We start from the raw sequence: 20,979 nt of genomic DNA on the forward strand, positions 1-20,979 counted from the left end.
TATTTGAAATAAGTGATAAGTAAATTCGTAAACGTGAAAGGGTAAGCGAACTAAAGAAAATGAGTTGCGCCAAAGTTTGATATTTTGGGATAAAATACGGTCCAATCTATAATATCTGATATTTATGGGCTAGTGCCGTACAAGGTACCACATGACCATAGTAGTAAAGTGTACAAAGTGTATTAAAAGAGAATAATATTTTAAGTAATTTGAGATAATTCCTAATTATGTGGATAATTATTGGTTAATGGGAAATTAACAAACTAATTAAGAAAATAAGTGGATAATTATTGGATAAGTATTTAATCCTTAACGTGGCAGCCGACAAAGTCACAAAAATGTGACTCTTAAAGTTCACATATAGGTGGCATATTTAGAATAATAGGTTACCAAGTCATCCACAAGAGTGGGGCCCACAACCCCAATATTAAGAGACTTTCTCATATGCTTATACTTATGTTTTCTTACGGATGAATCTCCAACCAAAAGAGTTTATATGAAGTTTTCAAAAAACTAATGAATGAAGCTCAAAAATTCGTATGAAAATGCAGCATGCGTGAAATCGCGATTCTAAGGGAGTACGGTACAATATTTCTCAAGAGTATCATATGGAATTTTCCCTAATTCGATCTGTCGTTATGTTTTCTTCACAAAAGATGTGTGTTAAAGAATAGGTTCAGGTATGTTATGGCTATCCCTTCTTTCCTTTTGGGATGGTCCATACGATACAAACTATACGAAGTATTAGAGGTGCCTACGTTCTTGAAAGCCCATGTATCTTATTATTACATCTTCTGTTCACGGATCTTAGAAAAGTACGTAAGTTGAAAAGGTTTAATTCATGATATGTCTCAAAGGCATAATGGTCTTATGACATTCTAAGAGATTTTATTGACGTACTTCTCATGCATTGCATTCGTTTATACATATACATTGACCCATGACCAGATGTCATTATATATGAATATATATATATATATATATTATATGTATAAGAGATACGAGAAAAGGTTACGGTGTTATATACGCACCACCACCTGTTCAGCTTGTATATGTTGATGATTCTGCCCACAGTGACCTAGATGATATGATGGGATGCCCTTAGAGGCTTGATGATGTTATGAGAACATGTACCTATGCACGACATGACATTCATATGCATGTGCATGATACTACAAGTATTTCATGATTTATAGAGCTATCAAGATATACATGTTGAGACTTTTACTCCATGTTTCTCTCATGTCTATTATTTACTGATTTTCATTCCTTACATCCTTCGTACATTATTTGTACTGACGTCCTTTTTTTTTGGGACACTGCGTTTCATGCCTGCAGGTCCCGATACACAGGTTATGAGTGTCGCGTCCCCTTTTTCCTCGCGGAGTCTGGGTTTCGACATTCTTTGGGACAACTCATTTCCTTTTGGGAATTGGGTATGGAATTTGAAGAGTTGCCACCTAACGGATTTAAGGTGCGTTAGGGAACCTAAAGCAAATAACTCATAAACCGGTTTGCATTACCAGAGATTGGGTAAGGGCTTGAAATAACCTTGAGGGGAAGGTGTTAGGCACCCCTCGAGCTCCACAATGGTGGGTCTCGACCAAACTCAATTTAAGTGAATTAGTCTTATAAGAAAATACAACAATTTAAACAAATAGATATTACATTTAAAACAAGGATTAAAAGGGTACTAGGTTTTTTAGCCTATAGGATCACTTCTGTGCAATACTCGGTAATCTTTCCTCAAATAGAGGGGTTACGCATAGCATTAGCGCACAAGTCACTATATCCTTTACTACCCAATTACCCTTCCCTTAGTTATTGTTACCTAAGAGTTCTAATAGTATCCAGTACATGCCTTATGAGTGCACTACCCGTCCCTTGCCTATGGCCCTGGAGGTGTTTTAGGACCTCTATTTAAGGAAGTTCTAGACTCACTTATGTTGTTTAGAAAGAAGAAAACTAAGCAACAAACAAAAGTCAAATAAGACTAGCACATAAAGATGTAATTAAAGGCTCATATTTACCTCCACAAATAGACAAACAATTGCACGCCTCAAACAAAAAGTTTTAAACGATTTAAAGTCCTATAGCAGGATATCTAGATGAGCACAAAATATGAAACATTTTCATTAAGGTGGGGTAGTGAATACCTAATCAGTTTACCTACTGATTTTATTACTTCCTGAATTTGAGCAAATTTCACCATCACAGTTTTAGACCCAGAATTTGATTGACCTATAGGCTTGCCTAAGTGATGATCGGGGAGAAACCTATGGACATGATATCTAAGCTGTAAACCAAATGCTAGTTTTAACAAGCAGATTTTATCTTTAACTCATATAGGTATGGTTTCTAAGTGCTGAAACAAGTTGAAATCCTATAGGCATGAGTTCTAAGTGCAGAAACTGATTTTAAAAACCTTATAGGCATGATATCTAAATGCAGGAACTAATTTAAAACCTTATAGGCATGGTATCTAAATGCAGGAACTAATTTTAACACTTATTTGCATGAATGACTAAGTGTCAAGACTGATTTCTTTATGTGCTTCCTATAGGCATGATTTCTAGGCGAGTAAAGCATCAATCAATTGCCAAGCGGACTCAACAAGAAAATTCCTAGAAACATGATTTCCAATGCACACACGAAGGTTTTGAAGACATGGTAATTGATGCAAAGAAATGACTTAGAAGCCGGTTTTCTAATGATGCGAAGGATGAAAATTCAAGATTTAAAGAATTAGATGAGTCATATAGGCATAGTTTCTAATGCACAAAATAAACAAACACTGTAGCAACCTATAGGCATGATTTCTACCCGTTCTCAACAAGACATATATAAGAATCCCTCCTAGTTTTACTAATAACCCCAATATCTATTTACAAAGAAATATTATTACAAACCAAATATAAATGAATTACAGAATGAAATCACTATACTATAGGGAGCCTTGATATGCCTAAAAGTAAACTTGGAAGCCAGGGCTTCAACCAATTCTGAAACATGCCAATATTCTCATAGTACACCCCATGGTCTTCTGGTGCATCAAAGTTCCCTAGGGCCTCAGGGACCCCCGGCAATGCTCACACCAGAAAACCTTTTAAAGAAATATTTTTGTGAGCAAGTTTTGGAAAAGCCAGCCCCAGTGTGTCAGAGTTCAGAGGAGTCTCATGGAACAAACAAAGTCATTTCAACACTTGGAATTCAAACAAAGATTCCAGCAATCAAACAATAGAAAGAAACAGGATCAAAACCACTTCAAGCAAAGTTTCACATTGCCTAGATTCGACTTAGTTCATTAATTACTACTAAATGGGCATATGGACATGTATTAAAAAAAGAAAAACAAGTTGGGATCAGATTACCATTCAGACAGTCATGCAGAAAGGTAGCAGAAGCTGGAGGCATAGAAATCATGAACTAATCAGGAACCTGCTAGGGGGCGAACCATTAAAACTAGACAGAAAGCATGCTAGTTGAGAAACAAGTTAACACATGTCTAATTACATAGACGCAAGTATGTAGACATGATGAAACAGGAAACACATAGGCCTAATTAAATAGAAGTAGACATGCTGATTAGGATCAATGAACATGACGCACATGGATCTAATTAGATAGAAGTAGACATGCAGATAATAGGGAGCACACAAATTTAATCACATAGAGGTAGACATGCTAAAAACAGGGAGCACATATAGTTAATTACACATGAGTAGTCATGCTGAAAGCATGAAATACATAAGTTTAACTACATAGAAGTTTGAATGATAACAAAAGTGGAGACATACCAGTTAAGAGATAGCAACAGGATCCAAGGGTCTAGCCTTGGCTTTCAGCTGGCTAGACAGTGCTACAAACAAGAAATAGAAAGATTGTGATAGAGAATGTGTATGAATAAGAGAAAGAACTTTTGTGTGTTTCTCTATGTATGTGTGCGTGTGTGTTTAAAAACCAAGTGAGGCTTATATGGCCTTGAGTAGAGTAAAGCAAATAAAGTAAACTCGAAATCGTTTCAGATCTACAGAGATCTGAACAGCAAACACCAGGAAGTGAAACCTTAATATAGAGGAACATTAAAATCCATTGATGATAAGGAAAACAGGAGATGTTTAAAGAAAACTAGCGTATAAACTCAAAATCGTTTCAGATCTACAAGGATCTGAACAGATTCAAATTGCAAGAGATGAGTGTTTTGATAAAAGAGGACGATGAGCATAAATGATGAATTTAGATGATTAAATCATCGTAAAGTGATATGAGAGATAATTATTGAATATTTATATAATTAAAAATGCAAAAATAAATTGATTAAGGCCTTTAAAAATTATAACAAAATTGTAAAAACACTTGTGCATGTTTGTAAATGCATGTACATATTTTGAAAGTATGTATGCATATTTGAAAATATATGAGGAAAAAATTGGATATTAACAATGAGCCCTCCAAGTAATCTATAAGCTCAACGAAAGGTGTTGATGTGCTCTATTTGCTCAAGAGTTGCCTATTTGGTCAGTATACATTGGACACGTATCGATTGGTATGTCGGGGCCCTGTCCCGGCCTTATGACATTTATGTACTCTTAGATGCTTTTAGACATATGTCATGTATATGAATAATTGTATGGCCTTGTCGGCCTATGTGCAGTGTACAAGTGATCGTTTTGGTCTTATAGGCTAGTATGTCATATGTGTAATTTTATTCCCTCATGCTTTACTCCAGTTCATTTACCTATGATAGAATGACACAAAATATACTTACATTGGTACTCGGTTGAGTAATGTACCGGGTTACCATTGTGGCCCATCGATTTGGGTCGTGACAAAAGTGGTATCAGAGCAGTTCTGTCCTAGGGAATCTACAAGCCATTTCTAGTAGAGTCTTGTTTTATGGCTATGTTGTGCACCACACTTATAAGTAGGAGGCTACAGGGCATTTATGATTGTCACTCTTTCTTCTCGCTCTAGATCTTGTAGTAGAGCTTAGTTGTAAGAACTCGATTTCCTAAACTTTATCTTATTCATAATGCAACGATGCCTACATCCAGAAAGAGAGTTGGTAAGAGATTAAATGTGGCCGTGGAAGAGTTGAGTTAGAGGAACTCGATTTTTCATGATGCATATGATGAGTAAATGTAAGGTCTTCAGTAGATCATGTGTGTACTAAGATGTGTAAGCCTTTTGATAAGAAGCCTTAAGGCAAGATTATCTATCCACCTCTATGGTGAAAGGCAATAGATATGAGTTTCAACAAGTAAAAGAAGCAAGTTGAAGAAGGGTACGAGACGCCCAATTAATTAAGATTATAAGTATTTACAATTCAGGCAGAGGAATATAAGTATTTTGAGTTAACTTCAACATAACAAATATATGTACAATCGGCCACATCGATCTCAGTTATTCCCCATGGGAGCTAACAAATATGGTTTAAGAGAAGGATGGGATATCAAGATCCGGCTGGGGTTAGAGTAACCCAAAGTTATGGATGGATTATTTGCAATAATTGATATTTTTGAAGGATATTGCAAATGTGCTAATAGATCTCCTTATGAGACACCCAGCTGGTGCACTCTAGAATAATATAGAGTGTTAAAAAAAATATTACAAAGAAAGGCATTGGAAGACTCAAAGGGATAAATACTACCTTAGCGTGGCTCCTGTACCAAGTAGGGAGAGAATGTTTGGCAACCCGAAGAGCCAGTGGATGAAGCAAAGGGGAGCTAAAAACATAAGAATGTCTTTTTGAAGTTTTCAAAATAAAGTGATAGACAGAAATGTTAGCAGGGAAATAAGAAGAGAGTTAATGAAGCATTATGAGTAGGATGTTGTCACGACCCGAATCAGAGGGCCGCGACGGGCACCCAGTGCTTTACTCAACCGAATACCAACGTAACATATCTTTCTTATCATACTATCATGAGTAAATGAGCCAGAAAACCGGTCATGAGTTAACAAGAATAAAACATAAGGGAATACTCAACATATGAAGACCCAAAATGATATACAAACTTATATATGTGACATACGGGCCTATAAGGCCGACATGACCATTTGTAAACTCAAAACATAGGCCGACAGGGCCATACAAGTGTCCCTACACCTGACATCTGTCTACAAGCATCTAAGAGTACATAAAATCATAAATATCGGGACAGGGCCCCGCCATACCAATCAATACATATCCAAAGCATACTGACCAACTAGGAAACTCTGGAGAAAGTGGAGTGTACCAACACCTTTGCTGAGCTGATAGCCTACTAGGAGGACTGTAAACCTATCAATCTGGACCTGCAGGCATGACACGCAGCATCCCCAGGCAAAAGGGATGTCAGTACGAATAAAGTACCGAGTATGTAAGGCAGGAAAGCATAAACAAGAACAGTAATGTAAAGAGAGATAAATGAGATACAACCTGTAACATCTGAGTGCCTCTGGGGGCTATTGACATGAAATGCATAATACATATATATGTCACACCTCTTTTTTGTGTGCCTACGCCGAAGGATAAATGCATGAGAGAGTTTTTCCAATTTAAGTGACAATATTCGAAATGAAATTATTTATTTAATTCAGAGTAGCCACTTAGGAAAGGTTTGGCTTTTGGTGTCCCAAGTCACCAGTTTATCTTGAATCCCAATTCGAGGAAAATATTCGACTTTCCAAATGAAGTCTGCGAACCAGAAATTCTAAGTAAGGAATTCTGTTGACCCGAGGGAAGGTGTTAGGCACCCACAGATCCCGTGGTTCTAGCACGGTCGCTTAAATTGCTATAATGGCTAAATATCTGATTTTAATACATGTTATAACCTATGTGCTTTTATTAAGTTTAAAACCGCTTTATTATTATTTTTGTAGAATTGCAACGTCGTGGAAATGGATCTTCGAACCACGTCGCAATCAATGCACCCGTGGTTATTGATACATTCCGACACCGTTGAGATTTGGATTTGGGTCACATAAATGCGCACCCGAATTTAAGAATGTAAATTAATTAAAATCGCGCCTAAAGAGTCTAACACGTTATTATCTTTGAGGAGGGCAGTGAAATTCGCTACACGGCCCATCCCAAATTCTAAGTATTTATTATGACCAATTATTAAGGGCCCCGCAATTTGCATTTTTTATTTGGCGAGGTTCGTCTCGTTATAATTTTTTTATATATTATTTTTGAAAGCCAAACTAAAGCAACTACAATACCATTCAACTCATTTAACCGTGCACATGTATGGTGAACATGGACATTAATTTTATTTATAAGGGGGTGGGGGCGGAATGCCCTTTCAACATGCAAATGCAGCGTGTATTCTTTTAGATAGGAGATGTATCTAGTGCTTTTAGAATTCAAAACGTATATAGTTGCATAAACCCGACACTCCAAATTAAGACTCAAACTTCACGCTATTAAACTAAACTACGTGAGTCATTGATGGATTCCCTTAAGTACGGATTAAGTTATGACTCACTGCCTGTGAATGAAGTGTCTAATGATGAATGAACTTGAATCATATTAAACTATACTACGCAACTGTATTAACACAAATTTCCATTTACGCCAGCCCAAGTCAATCCAAAACTGAATACAAATGATTTGAAGTTAGTCTACTACTTGACTGTTTGATGATTAACTGTAATATGCAGCTCCGGTATCAGTTAATTATGTTGCTGACTTTTAGTTAAACTAATGACGTTATTAAGATTATTAACTAAACAAATTTCCAGCAACTAGATAGTCCGTTAGAAGTCCAAAAACAAATCAAATTAATACAGTAGCTGTCCCAACCAATACCAACCCAAACTAAACTGTATTAAATAATTACATAGCAACTAATATCTCTTTTTGAAAACATAAGTGCAGGGTAAACTACATGAGCAACAGGGGGCAAAACATGAATATTTTCATTTTTTTTCAACCTTTCAAGTCAGAGTTACATCAAAGCTTAATTCGAACGTGTACTTGGATGTTGAAACACAACGAACAAGAAGAAGAAGAAAATCAGCAATAGCAACAATAACAGTAACAACCAAGCAGAATAAATCCCAGTGAACAAGACAAAAATATCCCAATGAAACAGTACCAAATATCCAACCAAAACAGACTCAAAAGACTTAGTTGAGACCCGAAAATAACAATGTTAATCATAGGCAGAAATAGGTGAATCCAAAATAACAGTGGAACAATAGTTTCTGATTTTCGAACACTCAAAGAAAGAAGCTTGAAGTTTCAATAGAACAATAGCAGTTAGTGTTGATTTAAAAAAAAACAGTGAAGAAAAGCAGAATTTTTCAGCTTCAATGGAGCAACAGAGGTTTTTCTTTTGCCCTTTTTTGTTTTTGTCTATCTAGGATTGAAGTCCAAAGAATGAGCTCTCTTTCCTAGTTCAAAAATATAAAAAAAATAGACTCCCTTAGGTTCTAAAAACCACCTCCTTTCTTGTCCAAAATCCAGTCCATTTAAAGACTAGAATTGGCCATTCTTTTATTCAAACATTTCACTTCCAGCCTGTTTTATTCCCTCCTCATGTGCATTTCTACCTTTTTATCATTAAACCCATGCTGTTACTGATTTCCCACCAGTAAAGTCATTAAGCCAACTCAAGTAGTACCCTTTTTCACTAGTTAATTCAAAAAATCTTTCAGTCTTTTAACTGGCCATTTCTATTTTAAAATTAAACCCCATGCTCTTTCTGATTTCCAGCCACTAAAGGCACTAACCAACATTATCACTCCCACTATTGATCCCTATTTCATTCATTAGCTTAGTGGTATATTAGTATTAAACTGACAGACCATTAAAACTTGAACAACTTGCAGGTTTCTAACATCCCAACTAATTGACGACATTTATCCAATCGACTATATGAATTACAACATACAAGTCAATAGCTAATGATCAGAATCAAACAGTATACATAGGTGATTCAAGTTGTACTGACAAAACAGGGAATTACCCTGGAAACTAATTAATCGATCAAACTCATTCCAATCGATTATATAGTTTAACACATACACTTAACAACGAGTAGACAGAAATTTCAACCAAATAAGAGGTCTGATTTGGAGAAGAAGAAGAAAAAAGCACAAAAATTTGAAATAAAATTATTCTAACCACACAAACGAATAACAAAACAAACAAAAAAATAGAACAAACAGAAATGGAAAAAGAAATACCTCAAGTAAAACTAGATGACCCAGGTCTGAACTCAGACTCGACCTTTTTGAGGTCGAATGGACCTTAATCAAGTGTTCTCAACGGAGAACACTTCGACTAAGGTCTATTAGACCCCAAACCTCTGCTAATTTGGACAAATTCCTGGTTCTTGGATTTCTAAGGTTCTTGGGGCTCAGATTATGGGTTCGAGCTTTTCTGGTTTGATTCGAACCAAAGCAGGCTTGGTTTGGTCACGAGGGAGGTCAAGGGAGTAACTGGTGTGCATTTGGGATCGGTTAGTACAAGTTGAGGTTTGGCTCGAATCTTCAGATGAAGATTCGAGTCAATGTAGGTTGATTCAAACCAAACGGTTTGCAGATTCGTGTCCAGGGGGTCGAGGTGCACTAGGGGTGTTAATTTGGTGGTCACCGGCATCGTCGCCGCCGGATTTCAGGCTTAGGGATTCAATGGCGGCTAGGGTTTGCTGAGGGTTTCGTCTCCGAGTTGATAGAGACGAAGGGGTGTAGGGGGGGTGTTTGGTTACAGGGGCGTGAGGTAAGAAAGGAGGGTTTATATACGGAACGGGGGAGTTGAATTTCAGCCGTTGGATCATTGATGATCAACGGCCTTGATCTTTTCACTTAAGGGGATGACGTCGTTTGGTTTAGTGTTAGGAATGGGTCACTCCGGGTACTAGTGGGTCGGGTATCTGGGAAAGCCTGGAGCCATTAGATGAAGTGAGATGAACGGCTCAGATCAAATACACCTAAACGACGTTGTTTGGAAGCCCAGGTCGTGGACTGGGTCAGTGTAATGGATTGGGCCTGATTTTCAATTGAATTTTTGGCCCAAATCCGGTATTTTCCTCCCTTTTCATTCTTTTAACAAAAATTCCTAATTAAATTAAAACCAAAACTACACAAATATTAATTAACATTCAACAAAATTAAAACACAATTTAAAACGTTTAGTTAAAATAAAATCAAACAATGACGACAGATAGAATAAAAATGCATATTTTTGTGGTTTTCCCTTTGAAAACTAAATTACGGTTTAATTAATTTTAAAATGCACAATTAAATCCTAAATATGCATGCGACCCGTATTTTTGTATTTTTAAAATTAACTACGACAAGGTAAATATTTACGGACAAAACAATTACCAAAATGTCACGTAAATTCTCAAAATTGTATCCAAAGGTGACATTTTTTTTTCGATTTCTTTTGGAGTAATTTCCGTGAAGCAAAAATCACGTGCTCACAGCTGCCCTTCTTTGTCCGAAAACGCGAAGAGTTTTCGCGCAAAGATAAAGTGAGCAGATACGAGTGATTTTTGCCCGTTGGAATACTCCGTGTGAAGCATTTTTTTTGAAATATTTGACCGAACCTTTGCTTCAGAGGTTTCCTACATATCCTGGGCTAAACAGGAATCAGGTCAATGTAGTTCGGGAAGTTTCGGTAGCTGGGACTACCATGGGACTGCAATGCTGCTGTTACTGTTGTTGCATGCTGTTACTACTGCTTTACCGACCTCCTTATTACACCAAAGGAGAATTAAAACTAAGCTAGCTATGCCTATCAACTCTAGTTAAAAGATTCCTATCTATAATTCTTTCGCAAATTGATCTTGAGTCTTAGCTGATTCTGCTTGTAGACTTCGATCTGAATCTTGATGCTCGCAAGTAGTAGGCGCTTGTTTATTTCTGCAGCATTGAGTGAAGTGGGATTGGCGGAGCTCATGACTTCAATCAGATCTTGAGCGATCCGCACTTTGTTTGCTCCAGTATTTGGGCTTATCTTCTTTTTGTTCTTTTCTTACTTCCTTTATTCTAGATTGAAACTCCCTCCGTAGGTCATCTCGATCCCTGTGCCTCGAGGTTAAACCTGCTCAGACAACAAAACAAACAAACGAACGAAATTTTTCTGCCCCAGTTTCACTAGGAAAATTTCGTGAGTTAATTGCCATAAAAAATCTAAAGAATTGATGAAGGGATTGGAAACCTCATGTCTAAAAGGCGCAACTCAGGGATTGGAGTCCTAATGTTTGCAAAAGGCAAAACCCTCAACTCAGGGATTGGAGCCTTAATGTTGGCCAAAGAAAAATCGCTCAACTCAAGGATTGGAACCCTAATGTCGGCTAAAGGAAACTTGCTCAAACTCAGGGATTGGAGCCCTAATGTCAGCTAAAAGAAACTTGCTCAACTCAGGGATTGGAGCCCTAATGTCGGCTAAAGGAAAATCGCTCAACTCAGGGATTGGAGCCCTAATGTCGCCTAAAAGAAAATTACTCAACTCAGGGATTGGAGCCCTAATGTCGGCTAAAAGAGAATTGCTCAACTCAGGGATTGGAGCCCTAATGTCTGTTAAAGAAAAATTGCTCAACTCAGGGATTGGAGCCCTAATGTCAGCTAAAGGAAACTTGCTCAACTCAGGGATTGGAGCCCTAATGTCGGCTAAAGGAAAATTGCTCAATTTAGGGATTGGAGCCATAATGTCGGCTAAAGAAAAATTTTCTCAACTCAGGGATTGGAGCCCTAATGTCGGCTAAAGGAAAATTGCTCAACTCGGGGATTGGAGCCCTAATGTCGGCTAAAGAAAAATTTACTCAACTCAGGGATTGGAGCCCTAATGTTGGCTAAAGGCGACTAGGGGATGGAGGCCCTATGTCTAAAAGGCACAGCTCAGGGATTGGAGCCCTAATGTTGGCGAAATGTGACTAGGGAATGGAGGCCCTATGTCTAAAATCTCAACTCAGGGATTGGAGCCCTAATGTTGGCAAAAGGCGACTAGGGAATGGAGGCCCCATGTCTAAAATCTCAACTCAAGGATTGGAGCCCTAATGTTGGCAAAAGGTGGAGGCCCTATGTCTAAAATCTCAACTCAAGGATTGGAGTCCTAATGTTGCCAAAGGTGACTAGGGGATGGAGGCCCTATGTATAAAAAGGTTCAACTCAGGGATTTAAGCCCTAATGTTGGCAAAAAATAGGTTGATATTTGGGATTCTAAACTAACCCCTTTTTTTTGGAATTTTCTTCTTATTTCTCTTTTCGTTTTTTTTAATTATTTTTTTGTTCAGTAAAAATGCAGGAATGAATTTGGAGGAAACTTCCCTTTTGGGTTGATTCCTTGCTGCAAAGCTGTTTCTTGCACTTGTGCATTTCTTTTCCCTTTTGGTTGCACCTGCTTCTTGCACGGTTGCTTTGGATTGCACATGTTTCAATTTTCTAAACAAAGAACAATTGTCAGTTTGAAAACGGTGGTTGGTTCGGTGGCCTTGATCACTCCAATTGCTTGGTCCCGGCCTCATTTCTGTTGAGAAACTTCTCCATTGATTGGCTTCAAAGGCGACCCCTTTCAAACTGATAAGACTCAGATTTCAGGATTTCATGATGACTCGCCCATGTAAGGCTTTGGTTTTCATTCCGCTTTCCAGACATTTGCCTTTGACTTTCTTCTCTTTTTTTTCAATGCCTTTACTTTGGAGGTAATCAAACATCATGATCAGTCGGGATTGGACTGACGCACCACTGAGGCTGGGTATTTTCTTCACCTCTTTCCAGACGGAGCTCTGTGAAACCGGTCCTGCCACCTTTTCTTTCTAACACATTTTGGAATTTAGGGTTAAGCCGAAAGGGATTCAAGGAAAAGTAAACAAAGAGCGAAAAAACGAATTTAAAAGAGAAGTGTCCCTTTTAGGGAAAAAGAAGAACTTATCTGAGGTGCATGCTGGCTTTAAAATGACATGACATGCTTTTTGGACTGGACGCCCGAACCTCACGAACTTGCATTTCCTCATGAACCAAAATGTATCTATGTTTCCCAACCAAGGAATCTTGCCAGAACTTTCTGTGGTGAAATCATCTTTTCGGCCGACAGCGCCCTTTGCGGGTTTTCGCTAGTCGACCTCTCTCATTTCTCTTCTCACCGTCGCCCGATAGTACTTTTTGTGGGTTTTCACTAAACGGACTCTCTCGTTCTTGGTTTCTCTACTCCCGTCGCCTCATGGTGCCTGAAGGTTTTCACCGACAAGACTCTCTCATTTTATTTCTCTCAATTTTAGAATGCATCGGCTTCCAACCATGATATTTCTTCGTTTCCCCCGCCTTTGGAAATTGATCCGAAGGACTTGTACTTGGTTTTTGGTAAAAAGAATTTTGGATGAAATTACAACTTCGGAACCATTTGCTGTTCCCGTGGTTGAACCATTATAACATCTGCCCCAGTTTCAACTTCAGGGAAAATTGGATTTTTGTTTTGGTGTGACTGAACCCCAGATAGAGGCTGCCTATGTATCCTTTCGGAATCAAGTCAGACGTAGTTCAGGATAATCATTTTTTTGTTTCAACGGTGCTTTTGGATTCCAAAGAGGGTAGCCAAGGAAATGTAACCGGCTCAAAGGGTTTGTAGAAAGAGTTGATAGTGTTTGGGTAGCGGGAATAAAAACCTTCATCATCTCAAATGTGCCAACACATCACCGAAGTAAACTCAGACATAATACCTTTTGACTGCATCCGCGTTCACAACTGTTTCAGGATCATTTCCTTCAATATCACCCAGATACAACGCTCCTCTTGGCAATATCTTCCTGATGATGTACGGACCTTTCCAATTAGGAGCAAATTTTCCTTTCGCTTCCTGGTGATGTGGAAGAATGCGCCTTAACACTAATTGACCTACCTCAAAATTCCTGGGTCGCACTTTCTTGTTGTAAGCATGGGCCATTCTTTGTTGGTACAACTGCTCGTGACAGACCGCAACCATTCGCTTTTCATCAATTAAGGTCAACTGCTCCAATCGAGTCTTAACCCATTCGTTATCTTCAATTTCTGCTTCAACAATGGTTCGGAGCTAAGGAATTTCTACCTCTGCCAGTATCACAGCCTCGGTCCCATAAACCAACAAGTATGGGGTTGCCCCTACTGATGTGCGTACTGTAGTGCGATATCCCAGCAAGGCAAAAGGTAACTGTTCATGCCATTGTCTGGAACTCTGGATTGTCTTCCTCAAAATCTTCTTGATGTTTTTTTTTGCTGCTTCAACAACGCTATTGGCCTTGGGCCGATAAGGAGTGGAGTTCCTATGCGTTATTTTGAACTGTTCACATACATCCTCCATCAAATGACTATTCAGGTTTGCCGCATTATCTGTGATGATAGTTGCAGGAATACCGAAACGAAAGATAAGATTTGAATGTACAAAATCCACCACAGCTTTCTTAGTGACCGATTTGAGAGTGACATCTTCAACCCATTTTGTGAAGTAATCAATAGCGACCAATATGAATCTGTGTCCATTTGAGGCTTTTGGCTCGATTGGGCCTATGATGTCCATGCCCCAAGCAACAAATGGCCAAGGTGCGGACATGGGATGCAGTTCTGTGGGAGGTGCATGAATCAAATCACCGTGCACCTGATACTGATGACACTTTCGAACGAAACTAAAACAGTCCTTTTCCATGGTCATCTAGTAATAACCCGCTCAAAGGATTTTCTTTGCTAAAACATACCCATTCATGTGGGGCCTACATACTCCCGCGTGTACCTCATGCATGATTCTTCTAGCCTCTTCTGCATCCACACATCTCAACAAATTGAGATTCGGGGTTCTTTTATACAATACCTCGCCGCTCAAAAAGAATCCACTCGCATGCTGCCTAATAGTTCTCTTTTGATCTCCAGTAGCATGTTCGGGGTATTCTTGTGTTTTCAAGAACCTCTTAACATCATGGTACCATGGCTGGGTACTTGGTCCCGCCTCGATTACATTACAGTAACCGTGTCTTTCCCTGATTTGGATTTCCAAAGGATCGATGTGGGCATTGCCTGGATAAGGTAACATTGAAGCTAAGGTGGCAAGTGCATCGGCTAGTTCATTGTGACATCGCGGGATATACCTGAACTTTGTTGATTTGAATCGCTTGCTGAGATCCTCCATGTGCTGCTGATAAGGAATAAGCTTGACATCTCGAGTTTCCCATTCACCCTGGGCTTGTCGGATAATCAGATCAGAATCCCCCATAATCAACAAATCTTCAACATCTTGATTGATCACCATCTTCATGCCCATGATGCAGGCTTCATATTCAGCTGTATTGTTCGTGCAAAAGAAACGAAGCCTAGCTGTAGCTGGATAGTGTTGACCAGTGGGTGAGATCAAGATTGCCCCCATTCCTACCCCTTTGGCGTTTACAGACCCATCAAAGAACATCTTCCAAGCATGAGCGTCTTCCGAGACTAACCCTATGGTGTTTATCTCTTCATCTGGAAAATAAGTGCTCAATGGTTGGTACTCATCATCAATCGGGTTCTCAACCAAATGATCTGCTAATGCCTGGGTTTTCATTGTCGTGCGAGTGACATAGACTATGTCGAATTCAGTAAGCAAGATTTGCCACTTTGCTAATCTCCCAGTAGGCATCGGTTTTTGGAATATGTACTTCAAAGGATCCAACCTTGTTATGAGGTAAGTAGTATGAGCTTGGAGATAATGTCTCAATTTTTGAGCGACCCACGTCAAAGCACAACACGTTCTTTCCAACAAAGTGTACTTGGCCTCATAACCGGTGAACTTCTTGCTTAAGTAATAGATCGCCTGCTCTTTCTTTCCATTTATGTCATGTTGTCCGAGGACACAACTGAAAGAATTTTCCAAGACCGTCAGATACAAGAACAGGGGTCTCTCTGGCTCTGGCGGGACCAAAACTGGAGGATTTGAAAGATATTCTTTGATCTTGTCACAAGCCTCTTGACACTCAGCCGTCCATTTGATTGCTGCATCCTTCCTCAATAGCTTGAATATGGGCTCACATGTGCTAGTCAGTTGGGCAATGAATCGACTGATATAGTTTAACCTGCCCAATAGAATCATCACGTCTTTCTTCGTTCTTGGAGGAGGTAGATCTCAGATAGATTTTATCTTTGTTGGATCTAACTCGATACCTCTCCTGCTCACTATGAAACCCAGAAGCTTGCCCGATGGGACTCTGAAGGCGCACTTAGCCGGATTCAGCTTCAGGTCGTACTTTCTTAGCCTCTCAAAAAATTTCCTCAAGTCTCGAACATGGTCGTCCTGAGTCCTGGACTTGACTATCACGTCGTCTATATACACCTCTATTTCTTGATGCATCATATCATTAAAAATGGCAGTCATGGCTCTCATGTAAGTTGCCCCGACATTCTTTAAACCGAACGGCATAACCCGATAATAGTAAGTACCCCAAGGTGTAGTGAAGGCGGTTTTCTCGGCATCTTCTTCATCCATCAACACCTGATGATATCCAGCGTAACAATCTAAGAAAGACTGTATCTCATGTTTGGCACAGTTATCAACAAGGATGTGGATGTTGGGCAACGGGAAATTGTCTTTGGGACTTGCCTTATTCAAATCTCGATAATCCACACACACCCGAGTTTTCCCATCTTTCTTTGGTACAGGAACTACATTCGCCAACCACGTAGTATACTGGACTACCCGAATTACTCCCGTTTTCAAATGCCTTGTGATTTCTTCTTTGATCTTATCACTAATGTTAGTCTTGAACTTCCTCTACTTCTGTTGAACTGGAGGACAATCAGGGTAAATTGGCAATTTATGCACCACTAGATCAACACCTAATCCTGGCATGTCATCATATGACCAAGCAAACACATCTTTAAATTCAAAGAGGAGTTGAATTATTGCATCTCGCGTTTTCTCATCTGTGTGAATGCTTATTTTGGTTTCTCGGTTTTTTTCAGGAGTTCCCAAATTAACCGGTTTGGTGTCATTCAAATTCGGCTTAGGTTTATTCTCAAAGTGTTCCAATTCTCGATTTATTTTCCTAAAAGCCTTTTCTTCGTCATATTCTGGTTCTTGGTTCATTATTTCACATTTAGACGGCTCGTTTGGATCTGGGCGTGAAGTTCGCAAGCATGTCATATTATTTAAAGCCGCATTATTATAACTGAAAGGAAAAGATAAAAGAAAAATAGCAAAATCAGAAAGAATAAAGAAAAAAAAATGATGAAAGACTGATTTTATTCCTTGGAATTGGGAAGATAACAGGGTTTATATTTCAGGAAGTTAAAACAGGAAACTAAAGAAAAACATCCGAGTTACACCCTGGGATAACTCGTGATGCAGGAAAGGAGGCAGGACAAGTCCACACGGACTCCTGCCTAACTGGGAACGGTGTAGCCTCCCAATTTTGAATCTTAGCATTTGGCCCCATGTATAGCACCTCAGCGGTGCTTGTGCCTTCTCCCAGCTGAACCATGTGGGTTTCATATAGTATCTTTCTCATGGCCCCACAGATCTCCTCAATCTCTTCGGTAGTAAAGACCTCATCTTCTTCTTTATTCTGGTATTTTGGCTTGACAAACATTCTGTAAAGATGCGGAACCGGCTGAGGCAAGACCCAACCATTCTTCTTTCTATCGTTTGCCCATCTTATATCAGTTGGAGTGGGTCTAAAGCCTACCCCGAAGAATTTATTAGTGGAAGGCAAGGTGATAGGTTTAGTTATTCCTTGCAACGATTTTCCAAGTCCTTATCCCGGTTTGAATCCTCGTCGGATCATTTCTTTAGCAACCATGATTGAAGCATTGGACAAGAAAGGTTGGGGGAAAGGGCTCCCTTCTTCATACTGCTCCGCCAACACAATTTCAAAAGCCTGATAAACTGTGTGCTCACTCCCTTCTCTTGCTTCAAGATATGGGATGGATGGGTCCCGATAAATAGACTGTTCGTCTTCTCCGTGGACCACAATTTCCCGATCTTCATATTCAAACTTCACCATTTGGTGGAGAGTGGAGGGTAGAGCCCCTGCAGCATGAATCCAAGGTCTTCCGAGGAGGAAGTTGTAAGGTGTGTCCATATCCAGTACCTGGAAAGTTACTTCGAACTCCACCGGCCCGATAGTCAATATCAGGTCTATTTCTCCGAGGGTGTCCCTCTTGATGCCATCAAAAGCTCTTACACAGACATTATTGGGGCGAATCCTTCCGGTCCCAATTTCCATTCTTTGCAGCGTAGAGAGCGGACAAATGTCAACACCCGAACCCCCATCCAACATTACTCGCTTGACGTAGTAGTCTTCACACTTGAATGTCAGATGTAAAGCTTTGTTGTGAGCTGCTCCCTCCGGAGGCAAATCGTTCTTGCTAAAAGAAACTTGATTAACCGCAAAGAACCTTTCCGTCATTCTTTCAAGTTGTTCAACTGAAGTCTCAGCTGGCACATACACTTCATTCAGGGTTTTGAGCAGGATCTTCTGATGTTCGGCGGACATCATTAGCAAAAATAGCATAGACACTTGTTCAGGGTATTTGCACAACTGATCCACCACTTCACAGTCAGGCATATTCATCTTCTGGAAGAAAGCCTCTGCTTCTTGAGCGCTTACGGGCTTCTTGGGTGGGAAGCGCTTCAGTGTGGCATTGTTCACTTCTTGAATGTCTGAATATTTTCCAGCAGAAGTATTTCTGGAAGTTCCGCCGTGATTTCTTTGCCTTTGTATGTAACCAATGTTTGTTGATAATTCCACGGTACCGTAGGCGGGTCTGTCATTGGCTTCTATGGCACGCGTCCGATAACCGCTGGCTCATTCAGCCGAGGCGGTCTAATTGTCCCCCGGACCACATAGGCCCCCTTCGACACGTACGTCGGTATTCCCCTTTTCATTTCGAATCTCTGTGGCTTCTCTGATCGACCTCGTGGAACATAGAGAACCTCATTCTTCGAAGGCACCATCGTCTCTGTCTTTGTCTCAGCCTTCTTTTTGAGCTCAACCTTGATAGTATTAGTCTTCTTTTCCCCTTTCTCTTGCTTCGGGGCTGCTTTAAGATTTTTCTCTGCATCAACAATGGCGATTATAGCTTTCAGGGTAGGATCAAACTCCTTATCCTCACAGATCATCCCAATCAACGGCCCATTATTGTGAGCGGGCAACGAATTGTTGGTCACATTTGGGACCTCCTCGTCCCTTAATACTATCTTTCCCTGTTCTATTAAGTTCTCTACCGCCCTTTTTAAAGTCCAACAATCATTGGTATCATGCCCTTCTGCTCCCAAATGATAAGCACACCTGACACCGGCTCTATAAGTAGGTGATGCTGGATTTTGCCTTGTCTGAGGGACTGGTTGCAGGAAACCCATCTGGACCAGTTTTGGGAATAGGGTAGAATACGGTTCATCAATGGGTGTGAAAGTTTGTCTTCTGGGTGGTTCTTGAGGACGGAAGTTATTCTGGGGTAGTTGTGGATTATAGTGGTTTCGGTAAGGAGGCTGATTTCTGGGAGGTGGAGCTTGGCTCCGATTGGCTTGTTGTGGTTGCCGGACATAAGGCTGAGTATTCATGACCGAGTATGGCTGAGGAGTATTGGCCAAATCTTGGTGAGGGTAATAGTGATGCGGGTCCCTCTTTGAAAAAAGGGATCTGGGAGTATAGTTTCTCCTTGTACCCGACGCTGCCATGAATGCTTCCTCCCTTTTCTTTCCCTTTGCTATTCCTCCAGACCCACCCTGAATGGCTTGGGAGGTACCTCTGATAGCAGATTGGCTTAGAATTCGACTCGATTTTAGCCCATTTTCTACCATTTCCCCGATCTTAATCGCTTATGCGAAAGGTTTCCCATGGCCGACATCATGTTTTGGAAGTAATCCGATTCTTGAGCCTGGAGGAAAGTAGTGACCATTTCTATTTCATCCATGGGAGATTTTACCCTTGATGCTTGCTCGCGCCATTTAATAGCGTATTCTCTGAAGCTTTCTGAGGGTTTCTTTTTCAAGTTTGACAAAGAATTCCTGTATGGCGTGATGTCAATATTATACTGAAACTGCCTTACAAAATCTCTGGCAAGATCGTCCCAAATGTGCCATTGAGATATGTCCTGATCCATATACCACTCTGAGGCTATGCCCACCAAGCTTTCTCCGAAGTATGCCATCAACAATTCTTCTTTGCCGCCAGCCCCACACAATTGGTTGCAATACTTTTTGAGGTGAGCAATGGGATCGCCATGCCCATCATATTTCTCAAACTTCGGTGTTTTGAACCCTACGGGCAGGTGCACGTGAGGGAACATGCACAGATCACTATAGGAGACACTCTTCTGCCCGCTTAAGCCTTGCATATTTTTTAAGCTCTGCTCAAGGCTCCTCATTCTTCTTGCTATTTCATCTTGTTCAAGAGCTTTGGGATTTCGGTCTTGCCCAGGCGTAAACTCACATTGAGGTTGCTGAGGGTGAGCGTTGGTGGTAAACCGAGTTGGTTCTAGCAAGAAGGATGGTGCTTGAAATGTGAATGAGGAAGAGTCAAAATTAGGCCTGTGTATAGCGGGTTGTACCGCAATTGGACAGGGTGGTGCAGTGAATATGTTTGTAGCCACATCTGTCGTTGACATCCGGGGATAAGAATCGGAGGGTGATCCAACGGAGTGAGATGAAATGGTAGGATACCCGAATGGGGTAGTTGGATAACTTATGGGGACGTTGGATTCCCACTTGTCCTAGAGAACAGCTCAGGGAATCCAGGGATTACACTCGGCGGCTCTTTTCCATTGTTCTAGTCATCCAACATTTCCAACATGCGAAGCCGCAAGATTCTGTTTTCTTCAGCAGTTGCTGATTCGAAAGTTGGGATGGCCGAGATTGAACTCTCTTCGAAAATAGGAATCGTTGGCAAAGGAGTTTCTGAAGACATCTCTACACTTCCCTTTGATCTCGTGAAGTAAGTGTGAATACTTCCTCTTGACTTAGTGACGGGCAGCTGAATACTTCCTTTCGACCTCGTAAGTATGAATGTGAGGCCAGACCTCCACAAAACCAAACCACCTTTCTAAAAACCT

At 40.2% G+C, this 20,979-nt stretch overlaps 1 protein-coding gene across 1 annotated transcript; it reads right to left on the bottom strand.

Annotated features, from left to right (window-relative positions):
* Window positions 1–16,699: 16,699 nt before the first annotated feature.
* On the bottom strand, window positions 16,700–20,535 carry LOC138885116 (uncharacterized). The gene is made up of 4 exons (XM_070166015.1): window positions 19,855–20,535; window positions 18,795–19,654; window positions 18,194–18,642; window positions 16,700–16,770 (listed from the first exon to the last, which is right to left on the bottom strand). The coding sequence occupies exons 1-4, from the start codon at window positions 20,533–20,535 to the stop codon at window positions 16,700–16,702; spliced, it is 2,061 nt and encodes a 686-aa protein (XP_070022116.1).
* Window positions 20,536–20,979: the final 444 nt, after the last annotated feature.

This window comes from Nicotiana sylvestris, chromosome 2 (assembly GCF_000393655.2).
Source record: "Nicotiana sylvestris chromosome 2, ASM39365v2, whole genome shotgun sequence".
NCBI classification, from domain to species: domain Eukaryota; kingdom Viridiplantae; phylum Streptophyta; class Magnoliopsida; order Solanales; family Solanaceae; genus Nicotiana; species Nicotiana sylvestris.